Genomic DNA, 16,886 nt, shown 5'->3' on the forward strand with positions numbered 1-16,886 from the left:
TCCCCAACTGTACACCCAAAACTTGTATAATCCTATGTGATTTATGTGTATTTCCATTGCAATCTTATAGTATTACTTTATGTTAATTTGATATCATATGTTACATTTACAGTTAAGGGATTCAATGTTTCATTTAGAAAAAAGAGAAGAAAATATTAATGTTTGCGGCAGTTAAAACACTTGATAACAGTTCGAAAGGGGGCTGTTGCAACGATTGGAAATGAAACAGCCGAAAATCTCGTGAGCGAAGGGGGAAAGATAAAACCCCAATAAGTAATTTATTGAGGTGGAGAAGGAATGGATCCGCAATTCCCAAAGTTTCGGCTCAAGATTTTTTCCTCTTTCGAAAATAAAAATCTTCTTGGGCAATAACATTTCAACATCCCATCTTCACCTTCCAAATTTTGATTCCTTTTCGAGTATTTTTCCTATTCTGGTTCATTATCTTGTTCAAAATTCGAGCTACACACATGGAGCGAGCCACCAAATATGGTGGTTGAGAAACGCGGGAGGGTGAGATTAGAATCTCCCATAAACTCTATGAGACCCCATCACGTCGACATTTGCCTTCTTTGTTTTCCACCACGCCCCCTCCACTTGGTTCCATATTTCAAAATTGGAACAAGGAACAGTTGCAAGAACCTGGATTAAAATATTCTCGACTGAGAAATAGAGAGAGAGAGAGAGAGAAAGAGGGGTTTGTTTCCTTTTTCTTTCCCGGTGGTGGAATTAGACCCATCTATCTCCTTTTACTTTATAAATCATTCTTTTAGTGGCTTTTAGAGGAAGTAATCGTTGATAGGGGAAACCAACACAGACGGCGGGGATTGAGATTTGAGAAATTCCGGTCCATTCTTCTTGCCCATTCTTTCCTATTAATACCCAGTTTCTGATTCTTCTTCTTTTTCCGTTTTTGGGTTTTATTCTTTTCAATGGTTTGCATGATGGGTTTTCGAGTTTTTGGGTTTTGAGTGGTGCGTCGAAGAGGGGTGGAGGGCTTTTGAGGTAAAGCTAGTTTGGGGGCGGAGGAATGACTTGGAGGAGAGTGTTGAAGTCCGTGCAGGCACTTTTGGCCCACGGTTCACTCTTCTGTTTCACGCTCTTGCTCGTTCTCAAGCTCGATCATTTCGTCTCCCACAGTTGGTGGTACTGTCATCTACTTATTGTTTCTTTCTCTGTTCTTCGATCTCTCCAGCGTTTAAATTTCGTTTTGCTTTGGATATCTGTTCTTTTTCATATTCCCTTGCGGTTCACTTTGATTAGGGATTGAGATGATCTTTCTTTCCGTTTTATTCTCACAAATTTTTGTGTGCAGGGTTATTTTTTTCCCACTTTGGGTGTTTCATGTCGTTGTTGCTCGGGGAAGGTTCTCATTACCTGCCCCATCTCTTCCTCATAATCGCCATGTAAGTCAGTAATGGCCAATGCATTTTGTTTAGATTGACTCTGTTTTCTATTTGGTACCAAATGGTTTCTTTGATATGACATCATTTGTGAGTTTGCTATGTGTTTCTGTTGAACAGTGGGCACCGTGCCATGCCGTTGTCTCCACGCCTTTGCTTGTAACATTTGAATTACTTCTTTGTATATACCTCGAGAGCCTGTCTGGTATGCTCATATTGTTATGAAGTTAACTGTTCAAGAATGTTGAAGCATTATTTCCAGTTCAACACTTCATTTTCATTATTCAACAGGGTATTGTTTGGTATGTTTATTGATGCAATACCGTTTCTTGCAGTTTATGGTTTTCCTGCTGTGAATTTGAAGATTGTCTTTCTACCGTTGCTGGCTTTTGAAATCATCATTTTAATCGATAATTTCAGGTACTTGTTCATTTATCTTACTGCATTAAATGTTGTATAGATTGAGGTATCAATGCATTTTTACTGTATATTTTTTTTGTCCTATCTGATGCTTTAGTCTTTTAACTATTAACTTTATGGGTTGTATCCGTCTTCACCTTTGTACTTGTGAGAATTATGTGAGATCCCACATCGGTTGGAGACGGGAACAAAGCATTTTTTATAAGAGTGTGGAAACCTCTCCCTAGCAGATACGTTTTAAAGCCTTGAGGGGAAGCTTGGAAGGGAAAATCGAAAGAGGACAATACCTGCTGACGGTGGGCTTGGGCCGTTACAGTTGGTATCAAAGCCAGGCATCGGGCAATGTGCCAGCTAGGAGGCTGAATCTCGAAGGGGGGTGGACACCAGGCAGTTTGCCAGCAAAGACGCTAGGCTCCGAGGGGGGTGGATTTGGGGGGTTTTACATCGATTGGAGAGGGAAATGAGTGCCAGCGAGGAGTGAGATCCCACCTCTGTTGGAGAGGGGAACAAAACAATCTTTATAAGAGTGTGGAAACCTCTCCCTAGCAAACACATTTTAAAGTTTTGATGGGAAGCCTGAAAGAGAAAGCCCAAAGAGAACAATATATGCTAGCGGTGGGCTTGGGTTGTTACAAATTACCTTGTCTAAACTGTTTTGTGTGGATTTTTGACATTCACCTATTTATTCCAACGACCCATATGACCTAAGAATGATTGGATTGTGGTATTAAGTTGAACCGGAGATTCACACACGGAAAGCACATTTGATGAATGAATAGTCGTTTGTATAGTATCATGCAATTAGCAGTTCAAATAATCCTTCTCAACAAGCTTGCTGGCTTTTCCTACTTGCTCTGCTTTTGAATCTGTACAAGGTTATTGTGAGTTGGTGTGACCTTACCTTTCTTATCTTTTCAGAATGTGTAGATCACTAATGCCCGGTGACGACGAAAGCATGAGCGATGAGGCAATATGGGAAACTCTTCCTGTAAGTATTATTAGATTCTCAATCAATGAACTTTTCTGTGAGGCCACACCTTTAAATTAATGCTTGAGAGTGGTAAATTACATGATGTATTGAAGTTTTTTGAGTTATATGTCCCCTTGAAAGAACTCAGCACATTCTATATTCTCTGCGCTGAGATCAATTATCGTCTGGCTGCTAGTATTTAGCCTCGTAGTGTTTGTGCCATAAAATTCATCTCCCAATCTTAATATTTTATGGTTTGTTGCATCATTAAATTGTTTCACTCGCAATATCTTGATTATGTGAAGAGGGAAACCTGTACATTGGCTCTAGTTTTGGTAGTGGACATAGAGGATGTTGAGACTGAATGTTCTCATACAATTTGACAATTCTTAACATTAACTTTTGAGATAAAAACAACGTCCATCGGACAAACATGAAGTGTTAGATTATTTGATAGCCAGTTTTCTTATGATTCCAGGGATTGAGTTCGCCCTTATGATGCGATCTTCAATTTTCTTAATGAACGTAGTGAGGTTGGATATTCTTGGTTTTAGAATGGCAACAACTATTTTCTAAAATAAGCAAAATTTTTAGAAAAAAGGAGATGATAATGATCAACCAGATGCAGATTCAGATAATGTACTCTTCTCTTGCAAATATCAAACGAATATAATCACCCTTCGAGTATTCTTGGATGAAAGTTTCTTGTATTCTGTTTTAAATTCAGATTAGGATCTTGTTGGAGACGAGTTAATTTTCTTCTCTGCTAATGTAGCACTTTTGGGTTGCCATTTCAATGGTCTTCTTCGTCGCTGCTACAGTGTTTACTCTACTGAAGCTATGTGGTAATTTTTTATTCTTATTTTTGCTTTCTCTTTCCCTATCCTTTATATATGAAATGTAACCTTAGTTAACTTCATCCAGGTCTGAAAATCACCATTCTTGTATGGAACTGCGTTTTGCGTTTATATTAATCCCTAAATACTCATTTCCCAGATGTTAGATGCCATAGCTTCTTTCATTTGATTTAAAATAACGTGTGGCTATGTATGGATGTAGCGTTGTGGTTTAGAGTGCTTGATTGTCGACGGCATGGATCTATTTAATATGCATATATGTGTCGATATTGGTAGGCATAAGTTTTTCTTGGTGACCAGTCTCTAATTTGATAAAAATCAATTGCAGGGAGTGTTGGTGCTCTTGGCTGGTGGGACTTATTTATTAACTTTGGGTAACATTCATGCACTTATTGCGTTAGAATGTCCTGTTTTTACATTTTGCTTACATCTACCATTATGGACCAACCCAATTTAATTGTCTTCCTCGATATTTTGGTTGCAGCATTGCGGAGTGCTTTGCGTTTCTCGTCTGTACAAAGTGGTCTAATCCTGTGATTCATAGAAATATTCAAACAAGAGAAACTTGTTCATCATCAGCCGTAGTTAGATATCTAGATTGGAACAACGGTCTGATGGTTTATCCAGAGCAGGATGAGCATCAAGACAGAATGTGTGGCCTTCAAGACATTGGCGGCCATATCATGAAAATTCCCATAATTGTTTTTCAAGTCCTACTTTGCATGTATTTAGAGGTATACTGCACATTCAGTGCATCAACCCTGAGTTCAAAACATGTGAAGTTACCAAAGTGACTATTATGTTCTTGTATTTAATCTTGACTTATCGACATTTCAGGGAACACCTGCGAGCGCAAAACATATACCACTTCCTGTCCTTTTCTCGCCCCTTTTTATACTGCAAGGTGCTGCTGTTATTTATGCGGCATCTAGATTGTTAGAGAAAGTTATACTTCTCTTAAGAGGTGGAACAGGCACTGCCCCGTATCTCAGTTTTTCTGCTAGGGCTCATGCCTTCTTGGAGTTCTTTCATCATGGTTCGAGGTGATATCCTTATTTGAGTGTTATTCCTTTCTCTTCCTGAGGTTTTAGCTCTTTTGTGAAGATGATGTTATCTAGTCCATGAAATATGAACTTACTTGATATGGTGAAGACAGGCTATTGGGATGGTGGTCAATTGATGAAGGCAGTAGAGAGGAGCAGGCACGACTGTACCACGAGGGTGCCTCAGGGTTCGTATTTTTTCCCTTCCGAATAGTTTTGTGAGAACTCTACTGCTTAGTACTCTACAAACCTGAACGCGTGACTGGTTGAACATGTTAAAAAAAGTATTCACTTTTAGAATATCAGCAGGGAGAAGTTCATTGGTTTATTGGGTATGAACAATGCAGGTACAATACGTTTAGTGGATATCCTCCCGAGATTGTGAAGAAGATGCCCAAGAAAGATCTTGCCGAGGAGGTAAGCATCGTTTTCGTTACGTTGATATATTATTCCACTTTGTAATTCATTAAACTAAAAGAGTAAATGAGTCGTCGTTGATCTTGTCTATGCTACTGCTACTTTTATTTGGGCTGTATTTAATCTTCGAAGTCGTCATACAGGTCTGGCGCCTTCAAGCTGCATTAGGGGAGCAAACAGAAATCACCAAATACAGTCAGCAGGAATATGAAAGACTTCAAAATGTAAATTCTCCCCCTTTTCTTCTAGACAGCATTTTCGTGATCTTATTCTATCTTCCCTACTGTCATATCATTATATGCTGAATTCATTGGTACGCTGATGATTTGAACAGGAAAAGGTGTTATGTCGGGTTTGTTTCGAGGGGGAAATTAGCGTGGTTCTTCTTCCATGTAGGCATCGTGTACTATGCAGGTATAACATATACTATCGAACTAGTGTGTTTGTCTTGAAATTGAGCTAAGCAGCCATATCGTTACCTCTTCGAGCTTCACGAACAGTTGTGAATATTATTGCAGTACCTGCTGTGAGAAGTGTAAAAAGTGCCCAATTTGTCGTGTCTGTATCGAAGAACGATTAGCGGTATACGATGTTTAGATCATCCTTAACTAATGTGAAGGCATTGAAGTGAAGTGGTTGTTGATGATGGGTTTGGTGGTAAGTGAAGAACTGGAAATGTTGATGGTTCATAATGATTGATAGCTGATAAAGGAAAGCAGTTTGATATAGAAAAATGCAGTTCGTCTGTGCTTCAAATGTAAATAATAAGTGGGAATTATAGTAGAAATCTAGTCAGTTACACGTGCACTGCATAATTCAGGCCCTTTTTTCTTAAAGCTTAATTCTCTATGTATAGAATTACTTTAACTTCATTTGTAATCCAAGTTTTTTTATGTTTGCCAAACAGCAAACGCTCATACTCCTGTTCATATTTCATGACTGAATCTAATTTTTTGTGTTCATTTTTTTTTTTTATTGAATAATCTGCAATGGCTACCATAATCAGTCTGATGAAGAGGTGATCTCGTGCTCTTCAAGAAATTCAGGTAAAGGCCTCTCGAGCCTGAGTTTACTGGAGATCTTAGAATCACATAATCAAGGTTGCTACCCTCCTCGGGGATGAGGGTGCAATAGCAAGATAGGGGACGAGGGTGCAATGGCAAGAGAAGTGGATAGGGGCGTAACAAAAAGTCTTCTATATTTACATTTTAAAATATTTATTCCTTTTTGTCAAAAATGATTTTTTTATACTAATAATCCTTTGTCTCTACTATCCTTTTTCCTTGTTTTTTTTCTTTTTCTTTTTAATGTATCCATTAATCAAGATTGTTAATAAAAAGTAATAATAATATTAAAAAAAAAAGTATATATAGATTTTACCAAAACATATTAAAATTAATTTATAGCGAAAATAAGATTTTTTTTAAATAAAATATCTTTCTTCTTTCCCATGAAAAAAAAAAAAAAAAAAAAAAAAAAGAAAGGAACTTTGTTCTATGATAATAAACATAGAAAAGTAAGAATTTTGAATGTTTTCTTTGTCGGGGCGACTGGTTTGGGTAACTTTGCGAAGGTTGAAACCCGATTGGGTATTACATCACGAACAGCTCATACTGCCCGTAAGCAAGTAAACCAGAGAACAACAATCTCAGGCAAGAAATTTCACGGTCTATGTGATTAATCCATCGACTATCCAACAACCCGATTCTTTTGGCATTTCTCAGTGAATTCAAGGGTCCTTGGAGGAAGGCCTCAATTCAATTCCTTTCCCCATTCCCCCAATTGAAGCCCAACTCGGAAACGGTACACAATCGTTTCTCTCTTCAACCATTGCAGACCCTCCTTAATTCCCATACACTCTCCTAATTTTTATATTACATGCTTTCCTTTTCGGTTTTTGTCAGGACCCATTTGTTTTTTTTTTTTTTTTTTCTTTCGTTCAGATACTTGTTTCTCGTCGATCCAGATTGGTTCAGGCTGGAATTTGATTGTTACTGGGGTCGTCAGTTTAGGTTAATCGCGACCCACTTGTAGATCTTTGTATACTATCGCCGTGGTTGTTCATAGTGTCTTGTTATTTTATTCTCTTCTCGTTTCTGTTATTTGGGGAAATCTTGTACCAGGAGTAATGCAAGCAGTGTAGTTGTTCACTCGTGAATTTTCGTTTACTTTTGGAAGATCACTTGGGTTTCTGGAATCAATTTGTTTTTCCTTCTTTTTCATGCTACTTTTCAGTGTTGGTAAAGCAGCGGAAAGGGTTATATATATTTTTCTGAATCTCCTTTAATTGGCATGTAATGCAGGTTTCAGTACATCGTTTAGTGCTGATTATATTCAGTACAAGTGTCCAAGTGGGCGAAAACACTGGAATTATTAGGTTGGCTGCTCCGCCTTGATCTTGATTGTTGGTTGAAATCTTGGAAATTTTGTGAGGTAAGTGGATAGTGATGACTGAAGATTAGGGGGAATGGTCCTGGGATTGATGCAACAAAATGAGCCGATCCCCTTCATTTTCTGTGAAGTCAGAAGTTAATGTGAAGTTGGATCCAGAATCTCTCCAAAAATGGGTTGTGGCCTTTTGCATTATTAGGTTTGATCTTGAACAGGGTCAACTCATTGAGGAGTGCTACCCTCCAGGCGTTCTTACACAAGATGAGGAACTTGAAGTTGCATTTAGTTCATTTCCCGATTCGATTTCGCAGCATCAGAACCGGTCAAGTATACATGATTGCATATTCTTTTTCCGGGTTCGAAGGAAGGAAATTTCTCAACCAAGAAATGTTTCTTCTTCTGAGATAACTGAAATGGATGACTCAAAACTTCCAAGATCGAAAAGCAGCCTTGCTAACAAGTCCAAGTTCATGTATGGTTTTGTTTTTAATAGGCAGAGACATGATGAGAGGCTAAGAAGAGGTGGAGAGCAGAAGTCTGTGGTTATTTTATCTCATAGTCCTTATTCTACTGTCTTCAAACCTCTGTTGCAAATCATGGGTCCATTATATTTCGACATCGGGAGTAGGGCTCTTGAGCATATTGCTGCTTGTGTTTCAATGTGGCCTGCTCCTATAACTGGTAAACAAATGGAGCTTCCTATTGGAAATGCTCTGCTTAAAGCACACTTGCCACCTGCTCATAGTTTGCCAATGGATGGCGAGACGTTTTCAAAAGAGTCTACATCCTCTATGGCTCCTTTTCTTCCTAATAATCAGTCTGTTCCACAGGGTCTTTTCCACGATTCCGATCTCTTTGGTACATTCCGGGGCCTTCTTCTGCAGCTCTGGCTGTTGTGGGAGTTGCAACTTATTGGTGAACCCATCCTAATCATTGCACCGACACCTCCCCAGTGTTGTGAAGCTGTTGCTGGTCTTGTTAGTTTGGTTGCTCCTCTTCTTTGTAGTGTTGATTTTAGACCTTATTTCACCATTCATGACCCTGAGTTTTCATACTTAAACACACTTCAAGAGGGAGCTACTTTCCCCCCTATGGTTTTGGGGGTGACAAACCTCTTCTTCCTTAAAGCCCTTCGTAGTATTCCTCATATTGTCTCAGTTGGAAACTCTACTGCAAATCGGCTTCCCCAGACATCCAGGTCCTCTTCTGGCAGTGTTTCTGGTACTCCTGAAGGGTTTGGATTTCGGCAGCTGTCCTTGAAAAAATTCTCTCCGACAAACTTACTAAATGCTGTGAAGTTGAGGAGAGATGGTCCTCTAAGCCTCATGACAGAACATAAGGAAGCCATCTGGAGCACTTATCCTGCAGCAATGAAGCCAGACACATCGATCTTGAATCGGCTTATTGACGCTGGCTTATCACCGAGGGTTGAGGAGTCCATGTCTGTTGTTAACAATGAGATTTTACGTCGACACTTCCTGGAACTTACGACCAACTTTTTGGCTCCTTTTGGGCCATACTTTCGAACCACCACACCTTCAGAAGGATCTTCTCCATTTGATGAGCCTTCTCGCCCTCAATTTAGTGCTGATGAGTTTCTTGCCAATCTATCAACAAGAGGACCAGGAAAATTTCTGGCCAAGCGAATGAGATCTAACTGGCTGGACTTGTACAGGTAATGTGGCCATTCTATTGTATTCTTTTATTTCATAGGAAGTATTCATCACCTTTAGGAATAGTTTTTTGGATTCTGTTATCAGCATATCAAATGACCTATCGAACGATTCCTTTCAGGCGGTTTCTCAAAGGACCAAACTTTATGCCTTGGTTTGAGAGAAGGCGTGCTGTTGCCGAACAAGAACAGCATAGACTATGGAGGCAAGCGAGAATCAATGCCGATGTACCACGGCTTATATCCAAAATGCCCGAGTTGGAAGTCGTCGACTTATTTAACGCTATTGAAAGACATCTTCTAAGAGAAATGGAGGTATTTTTTCCCCAACAATGCCTGTCACTATTTTGATCCCAATAAATTCTCGATTCGTTTCCAATTACACCCTTTTTGTTAATTTGAAAGGGGTATTGAATGGTTTTGAAATGACTTAGTTTTTTGTTCTGATCCCTCTAAAAGATATTAGGAAACTACATGATGTTTTAGGTGCAACTTAAAAGAATATTTTGGGCTTGATGATCAGTTGAACAATTTGTAGGAATGCGTTTTAGCCTTATTGGGAACCACAATCACACATTTAGCATTTTGATTTGTTTAGTTACTCGTGTTTTATTCCTTGTGCTACATTTTAGCTGATATTTGCTGGATTCTTACCAACGAAAGTGACCATGGGGCGTATTTTATTCACGATATTGCATTTCTTGTTCTTGCTTTACCAAAATCATTTGTAGTGTTCTCTGTGGCACCAGACAAGTAATAAGTTTCTAAGCACTCATGAGCTCCTTCAAAATTGTTGAGCTCTAGGCCTCAACGTCATGCAAAATAAAGAATAAAGATGATTCTGATTGAAATGGATGTTCGATGACATTGCAAGTGTCATGTTTTTTAGTATTTTAGGAGACCATTGATTCTTTTTATATGAGAAATTAGGAATTATGTGGATTAAAAGAAAAGGGGGAGGAAAACCAAGCCCAACCCATTCAAGAAGGGCTTACAATATCTACGAGTGGAGTGCCAGCAAAGACGTTGGACCCCATAGGGGAGTGGATTGTGAGATCCCACTTCGCTTGGAGAGGAGAACGAAGCATCCTTATAAGGGTGTGAAAACATCCCCCTAACAGACGCATTTTAAAACGGTGAGGCTAATGGCGATATTTAACGTGTCAAAACGGACAATATTTGCTAGCGGTGGGCTTGAGCCGTTACATTTATACTATATTTGTTGAGGGGGAACCATGATTTTGCTCCATGCAAGAGCCTGAAAAACAACCAATCTTTCTTCTTGTGTGGCCTTTGGTTACGAGACAACCTTCACCTAACTAATCTTCCTGTCTGTCACTAAAAACAATATATGATGCATCCACACTGCAAGCTATGTTTTTTTTTTTTTTTTTTTGTTATAAGAGGTTGTGCAGCCATATATTGATGTTTGAAGCACCATCTTCAGCTGCAGGAATCCAGAAGGGCTTATGTAGACTCTGTGACAATTTGCCAGAAACTGAAAGGCGATCTGCTGACTGTTTTTAATGTGCTTCCTAAGGACATGCAACAGCTTTTGCTTCTTAATCCACAAAGAGCATCGCTTCTCCGAGGAAGTCCCGAAGTAACGAAACTTCCAGGGCGCCCGCTTGTACAAGTTGGTGTTATATCACCAAGATAGTACTGAATACGTGTTATGAGCCAAGTAGCCTCAGGCAAAGGAGCTTTCTTCTGATTTTTTAGAGGCAGCACTCGCTGGTTTGTTCACTTCATCACTGGATGGGTAGATTTTCCCTGATTGTGACTGCTGCAACTGTTTTAATAGGTATCACTTTAGACCTCTCCTAATCTTTATATTTAAGATTCGTCCTAACAAAGTAGGATGATGATATGATAAACAGATGACCAAGGATGGTAGATTATGGCAGTGGTGCAACATTTTAGGCATCCAACTTGAGAATATCTGCAACGTTCTATGAACTTATGGATCATAAAAAAGTTCTTCCAGGAGATGATAGTGTTCGCATTTTTTATTAGTATTTCTGATTTGGTACTGTCTTCATTACTTCAAAGGAAGCATAATGTCAACATGTAATATGTAACTTATATTTTTGTACTGAGGCAGATCCAACTTTATTATGTAGATGTAAAGTTGAAGCAAAATAGTTTCGGTTCCAAAAATCTGAGGCTGTTGCAAGGGATGTAACCATCGTGGGATTTCTTTTAAGATGTTTTGAATGTTATATTGTTGGAAGGAATGATCAATTTGTAGCCCTTTGAAAGTGCTATGCATCTACTGATACATTGTTTTCAATTACCATGAAAAATGGGTCAGTGATCATTCTCAAAGGTTACTTTTGTTTGTCAATTCGGACATAGTTCAATATGTCCGATTAGAAAATCCATGTTGGAAAATGGCCTAGATAAATGATAACATAACTTTTCAAAATGTGGTGTATAAATATAATAGGTCGAAGAACTCGAACTTTCAATCTCACATATGATGCAAAATAAGTCACATATGATGCAAAATAAGTCACATATGATGTAAAATAAGTAGGAATGCAGACAAAAGGGATGATGATCATAAAGAATTTTGTTGCTCTTGCCTTCATATGGTTTTCCTTGGATTCTCTTCTTTGATGCTAGAGGGAAGACTCAGTGATTATGACTAGACAGGAAGTGACTCCATGAAAAAGAACCAGGGTAAAGGGTAAAGGGGGTAAGAAAAGAGATACATTTTATGATCCTATATCACCTAATTTACATATTTTCTTGGATAAGAATAAATTGCATATTATTGAAACCATCATTTAAAACTTAACAGACTTGCATGACCAAAGTAACACCAAAAATATTAAGCAGTTGGTAAATAAACACAAAATTATCGTTTCAGAACTCAATTAAATTACTCATCCAGTTCACATATTCTGCCATGGAAGCAAAGCCTTGGAGAAGTTAGTCACTAAAATCACACTTCAATAGGGAAAAATGATGTAAAGCATTCTATTTGTAGGTAAGATAAAAGGATAACATTTAGCAACTGCAAACCGGGGAACTGGGAACTTGATCCCCATCAACGCAATCTTCTAGCTTCCCTCTCTGACTCCAACAGGGTAAGAATGTCTCCTTCCCTCACTGGTCCCTTGACATTCCTCATAATGTAACGATTCTGATCATCAAGAAACTTGACTCTAACTTGAGTCACCTGCCCTCTTGATCCAGTTCTACCCATCACTTTGACCACCACAGCATGCTTGATCTGCGATTCCATTCCTAAACAAACACACGAAAAACAAATCTTAGAAAATCAATACCAAAGCGAATATTTTCCCTAATAATTACTCCCAACCAGCAATTTCCAAGACAATCTACCAAAAATTACTGGTTATGCAGCTTCAAGTTCCCATTTTGAACAACCCAATGAGTCATTAAGTGTAGGAACAAGTAAACTGATGCACAAACAGAATTGCTTATGAATATCAGTCCAGAATGTTCTATAAAACTATAAAAGTAAAGTAAAAGAGCCCAACTTTAAGAAAGCACAAGCGAGTTAAAATTCCAATAACTTAAATATTTAAACCAAGGCATCGAGGAAGATATCAGCATAGCAAGGCAAGTTTTTAAACTCATAAACAATGTCCTGCAAGAATAAGAACTACAATGCTAAACACCCCGAATTTGACAATTTAAATCACGACGGTCTTTATTTAATTAGCACTCGAAAATTTTATGCAGGGTATTCCACAAGCAACGACCGAGTGATTCTCACCAGCAGATAAAAAACAGTAATGAATAAAGGCAAAAGAAACAGAAAAATACAAATAACCAAAAATCTCGCAGAGAAGTCGAATAAGAACTGCCTTAAATGCTGCGAATCTGAACAGAGCAAAGAACCAAAGAGATCAGCATGGATCGAAGAAGGATTTGGATAGATACCTTACACGAAAGAGGACGTGAGAATTGAAGACAAGCCGCCGGACTGCAGGATCGACCAAAGCAAATGGAGGGAAAAAATACCTAGCATTTGCATTACTAGGGCTTCTGATCGTGCGTGAAGACGAATATAGCCCCAATGAATTTCTTATGTGGAAGGGTGTTTCAGTCATTTAGTTTCTAAAACTAAAAGAGATCAATTTCAATAAAATAATAAATAATAAAAATAATTCATAGTTTATGATCATTCCGTTGTAGCTCTTGCAAATAATTTTTCTTTTACAATATCATTTTTTTTCCTGTAAACTTGTGACTTTCTTTTTAATGAATTAAATACAGTATTTAATATTTAATTTAATAGCCAAATATTGTGAAACATTTAGAACGGTAAGTTTATTTTTTTTATTTATTTATTTTTTTTTTTTTTTTGATCGACTATTTGTCTTATTTGCTTTTAACTTGAAAGAGTTCATGCATGGTACTCGCTAATTGCTCAAAGAAATTAAAAATTAAGATACATTTTCATCGTAAGAATATAAAAAATATAAACAAAATAAATAGTGAATTTGAGTATTATTTAATAAATAAATTACTAATTATCATTATAAATATCGAAAAAGAAAAAAAAAACTAATTAATTTATAGCCACATAATGTATATCTCTAGATATTTATTGCCAAATAGCTAAATAAAATAAACTTTATTTTTTGATTGGGACTTTAATTTTGATAATGACAGTAATGTTATGGGATAAAGTTGAGATATTTATTTAATAAAGATTTCATTTGTACCCTTTAATTTCCTTTAATTAAACTCTAAGCTTATATGAGGAGTGAAATCCAACGAAGTTGTTAATGATGTGGGAATGCAAACAAAGTTTGTGTGGGATAAAAGGAAGGTCGTAGGCATATAAGCTAAAGCAATCAAATTTACGAGAGTTCATGTTCAAAGTAGACAATATCGTACCCTTGTAAAGATAGACATGATGATTAGATGTTACTGATAGAAACCAAATTCTCCGATATTTGTCCACTTTAAGCATAATCTCTCATAGCTTTGCTTTTAGTCTCTCCAAAAGGCCCCGTACCAATGGAAATGTATTTGTAATAGCTTTCACTCTTAGGCTTCTTCTCAAGGTTTCTAAAACTCTTTTGAGCTTCTCCTCGAGGTTTTTAAAACTCACCTGGTAAGAATAAGTTTTCATACCTATATAAAGAATGCTCCGGTTCTCCTCTCCAACCGATGTGGGATCTCACATATTCTTTACTTACAAACATATGATCAACCCTTTAATTAGTCGATGGAGATCTCTTCTCCTACCAATACTCGACCATCCCTACCATCCATGAGTAAAGAGAGCTGTTTTAGCAAACTCTAGAAAAAAGTGAGTAGGAAGGAGACAAGTATAATAGGCAGAGACCAATTGGGCGTCGCTCAGTCCTCTCTCTTTCGGTGGGTAGCAGCGAGGTGGACGTGATCCTTGTATATTTTTTGTGGTGCAGTTTTGGGTCAACAACTTGAAGTGGAGAACAGACCACGTATCCAGAGAGAGAGAGGGAGAGACTTGTTTATTTACACACAAACTCTGGTAAACACCCAGCAATACCAAAGAAGCCGACACTCCCATTCACTTCAAATCCTTTTATGCTTAAGAGGGTCTGCCTGTAATAGAGTTTTGAATAAGGATATACAGAGCAATTGGCCTATAATGTATCTATAATGTATCTGCTTAGGAGAGGTTTTCATACCTATATAAAGAATGTTTCGTTTTCATCTTGAATCGATATAGGATCTCACAATCTATCCCTTCGAGTCCTAGAGGATCTATTGAAATTGCTCGTGGGTTTGGTTTCTATTGAAGAATCATGTATATTATTAATATTCTGATGAGCCAAATAAACCTCAGTACAACACATGGGAGGGGGACTGAGGAAGTGCAAACTTTGACCACTTCCCCCAAGCCTCCACTGATCATGACATCAGCCTTACACATATCAGATGGGGAGTGAGAAATTTTACTCTGTTCACCATGTTTTTCTTTTGTTGAAGATTCTCTGGGGCTGTGTTCCCCTAATTTCTCACTACCAACTCTATGATTGCTGATGTCTGGCCAAAAAGTCTCTCTCTTTCTCTCTCTATAGAGTTTCTGCAAATATGATTATTGATGGGGGGATGAAGATGACAAAGAACATGTCACTTCAACTCCCCAAAAAAGTGGTCCTCTCTTAATTGAGAGTTTCACCACTCACCTCCTTCCCTTGCCCTACGCCACATTCTTCACTCTTCTCTCTCCTCTATCCTTTGCCCTCCAAACCAGACTCTTCCCCCAGAAAACTGAACAATTCAGCATGCTTTAATCCATTACCATTTCCACTCCTGGGTTTACCAAACATCGGTGCACCATGTCAACTGGATCAGCTGCCTGGACCAAAGAAGAAGATAAAGCATTTGAAAATGCCATAGCTACGCATTGGGATGCTCCAGAATTGGAAGGGAAGGAGTCTGAAGAGATGTGGGAAAAGATTGCTTCAATGCTTCCAACCAAGAACATGGAAGACTTGAAACAACACTACCAAATGCTGGTTGAAGATGTCGGTGCCATTGAGGCCGGCCAAGTTCCTATTCCAAATTATGCTTCTGTTGGAGAAGAAACAACTAATGCTTCTACTAAGGACAAGGATCGTCATCTTCATCCTCATGGGACTACTGGCTCTGATACTAATAAAAGACCCAATTCAGGTTTTGGAAGTGGGTTTTCTGGGCTCTCCCACGACTCGTCTTCCCATGCCACAAAGGGCGGATCCAGGTCCGAACAAGAAAGAAGGAAAGGGATCCCATGGACGGAGGAAGAACACAGGTTTGTGTATTTTCAACAACTTCGAATATTGGGTCATTTCCTTGAGAGCTATATAATTTATCAATTTAGATCCAAAAAGGAGAAAGGTGTATCCGGATATTTGTTCTTCTGGTCTGTGAGATCTGGACTACCAATGGAATCATTTTCCCTCCTTTTTTCATACAGAGGTTTCTTAGGCTGAACAGAATTGAGATAGATAGATTCTTAACTATTGCTATTTTCAGGTTATTTCTACTGGGTCTAGACAAGTTTGGGAAAGGGGATTGGAGAAGCATTTCAAGAAACTTTGTTATATCCAGGACACCAACACAAGTGGCAAGTCATGCACAGAAATATTTCATTCGATTGAACTCAATGAACAGAGATAGAAGAAGATCAAGCATTCATGACATTACCTCAGTTAATAACGGTGGTGGCGACGTCATGGCCCATCAAGCTCCGATCACCGGCCACCAGACGAACGGCATGAACCAGAATAATCCACCGGCTTTGGGGCCACCAGGGAAGCACCGCCCTCAGCAACATCTGCCCGGAATAGGGATGTACGGGGCACCAGTTGGGCATCCAGTAGCGACTCCTCCGGGGCACATGGCATCGGCAGTTGGCACTCCGGTGATGCTTCCTCATGGGATCCATCCCCATCCTCCTTATGTAATGCCAGTAGCTTATCCAATGGCTCCTCCACCAATGCACCAATGACGATTCTTTTTTCCATCTTTCCTTTCTGTAGTTAGATTTTTGTATTCATGGATCAAAATAAGAAATTTGAGGCATAACAAAGAAGAACAAAGGGAAAGTTCACTACTTTTCAACTTTTACCTTCACTATGATCCATCCCCAACCATGTTGTGGAGAGAATACAACAGTATAGAGATTTGAGAAACGCCCTCTTTCAGCCTTTCAAGGATAAATATGAATATGGAATCCAATTTTCATTTTCA

The 16,886-nt window shown here is 38.5% G+C and overlaps 4 protein-coding genes across 7 annotated transcripts; 3 read left to right on the forward strand and 1 right to left on the reverse strand.

Annotated features, from left to right (window-relative positions):
* The first annotated feature begins 328 nt into the window (after nucleotides 1–328).
* LOC111437763 lies at nucleotides 329–6,046 on the forward strand. The gene is made up of 14 exons (XM_023075831.1): nucleotides 329–1,146; nucleotides 1,316–1,406; nucleotides 1,524–1,608; nucleotides 1,739–1,823; nucleotides 2,742–2,811; nucleotides 3,569–3,638; nucleotides 3,979–4,024; nucleotides 4,135–4,384; nucleotides 4,488–4,693; nucleotides 4,807–4,881; nucleotides 5,041–5,110; nucleotides 5,254–5,334; nucleotides 5,445–5,524; nucleotides 5,629–6,046. Exons 1-14 carry the CDS (start codon nucleotides 1,031–1,033, stop codon nucleotides 5,705–5,707), a joined length of 1,404 nt encoding a protein of 467 aa, XP_022931599.1. The 5' UTR covers nucleotides 329–1,030; the 3' UTR covers nucleotides 5,708–6,046.
* A 599-nt stretch (nucleotides 6,047–6,645) lies between these two features.
* Nucleotides 6,646–11,417, forward strand: LOC111440867 (protein DENND6A-like). 3 transcript variants are annotated; one of them, XM_023077693.1, is made up of 5 exons: nucleotides 6,646–6,913; nucleotides 7,414–9,176; nucleotides 9,296–9,488; nucleotides 10,621–10,977; nucleotides 11,054–11,417. In XM_023077693.1, exons 2-4 carry the CDS (start codon nucleotides 7,603–7,605, stop codon nucleotides 10,831–10,833), a joined length of 1,980 nt encoding a protein of 659 aa, XP_022933461.1. In that variant the 5' UTR covers nucleotides 6,646–6,913; nucleotides 7,414–7,602; the 3' UTR covers nucleotides 10,834–10,977; nucleotides 11,054–11,417. The 3 variants fall into 3 exon arrangements, with proteins under 3 accessions (XP_022933461.1, XP_022933463.1, XP_022933462.1); XM_023077695.1 differs by lacking the exon at nucleotides 6,646–6,913 and adding an exon at nucleotides 6,958–7,122; XM_023077694.1 differs by lacking the exon at nucleotides 6,646–6,913 and having other exon boundaries at nucleotides 7,039–9,176.
* A 607-nt stretch (nucleotides 11,418–12,024) lies between these two features.
* Nucleotides 12,025–16,355, reverse strand: LOC111440874 (40S ribosomal protein S28-1). 2 transcript variants are annotated; one of them, XR_002710041.1, is made up of 3 exons: nucleotides 16,341–16,355; nucleotides 13,092–13,274; nucleotides 12,025–12,428 (listed from the first exon to the last, which is right to left on the reverse strand). XR_002710041.1 is itself a non-coding variant. In XM_023077701.1 (2 exons), exon 2 carries the CDS (start codon nucleotides 12,424–12,426, stop codon nucleotides 12,229–12,231), a length of 198 nt encoding a protein of 65 aa, XP_022933469.1. In that variant the 5' UTR covers nucleotides 12,427–12,428; nucleotides 13,097–13,221; the 3' UTR covers nucleotides 12,025–12,228. The 2 variants fall into 2 exon arrangements, 1 of the variants encoding a protein (XP_022933469.1); XM_023077701.1 differs by lacking the exon at nucleotides 16,341–16,355 and having other exon boundaries at nucleotides 13,097–13,221.
* LOC111440871 (transcription factor MYBS1-like) lies at nucleotides 14,956–16,828 on the forward strand. The gene is made up of 2 exons (XM_023077700.1): nucleotides 14,956–15,945; nucleotides 16,170–16,828. Exons 1-2 carry the CDS (start codon nucleotides 15,491–15,493, stop codon nucleotides 16,642–16,644), a joined length of 930 nt encoding a protein of 309 aa, XP_022933468.1. The 5' UTR covers nucleotides 14,956–15,490; the 3' UTR covers nucleotides 16,645–16,828.
* The last annotated feature ends 58 nt before the right edge of the window (nucleotides 16,829–16,886 follow it).

The sequence above is a fragment of the Cucurbita moschata genome, unplaced genomic scaffold (assembly GCF_002738365.1).
Source record: "Cucurbita moschata cultivar Rifu unplaced genomic scaffold, Cmos_1.0 Cmo_Scf00003, whole genome shotgun sequence".
NCBI classification, from domain to species: Eukaryota; Viridiplantae; Streptophyta; class Magnoliopsida; order Cucurbitales; family Cucurbitaceae; genus Cucurbita; species Cucurbita moschata.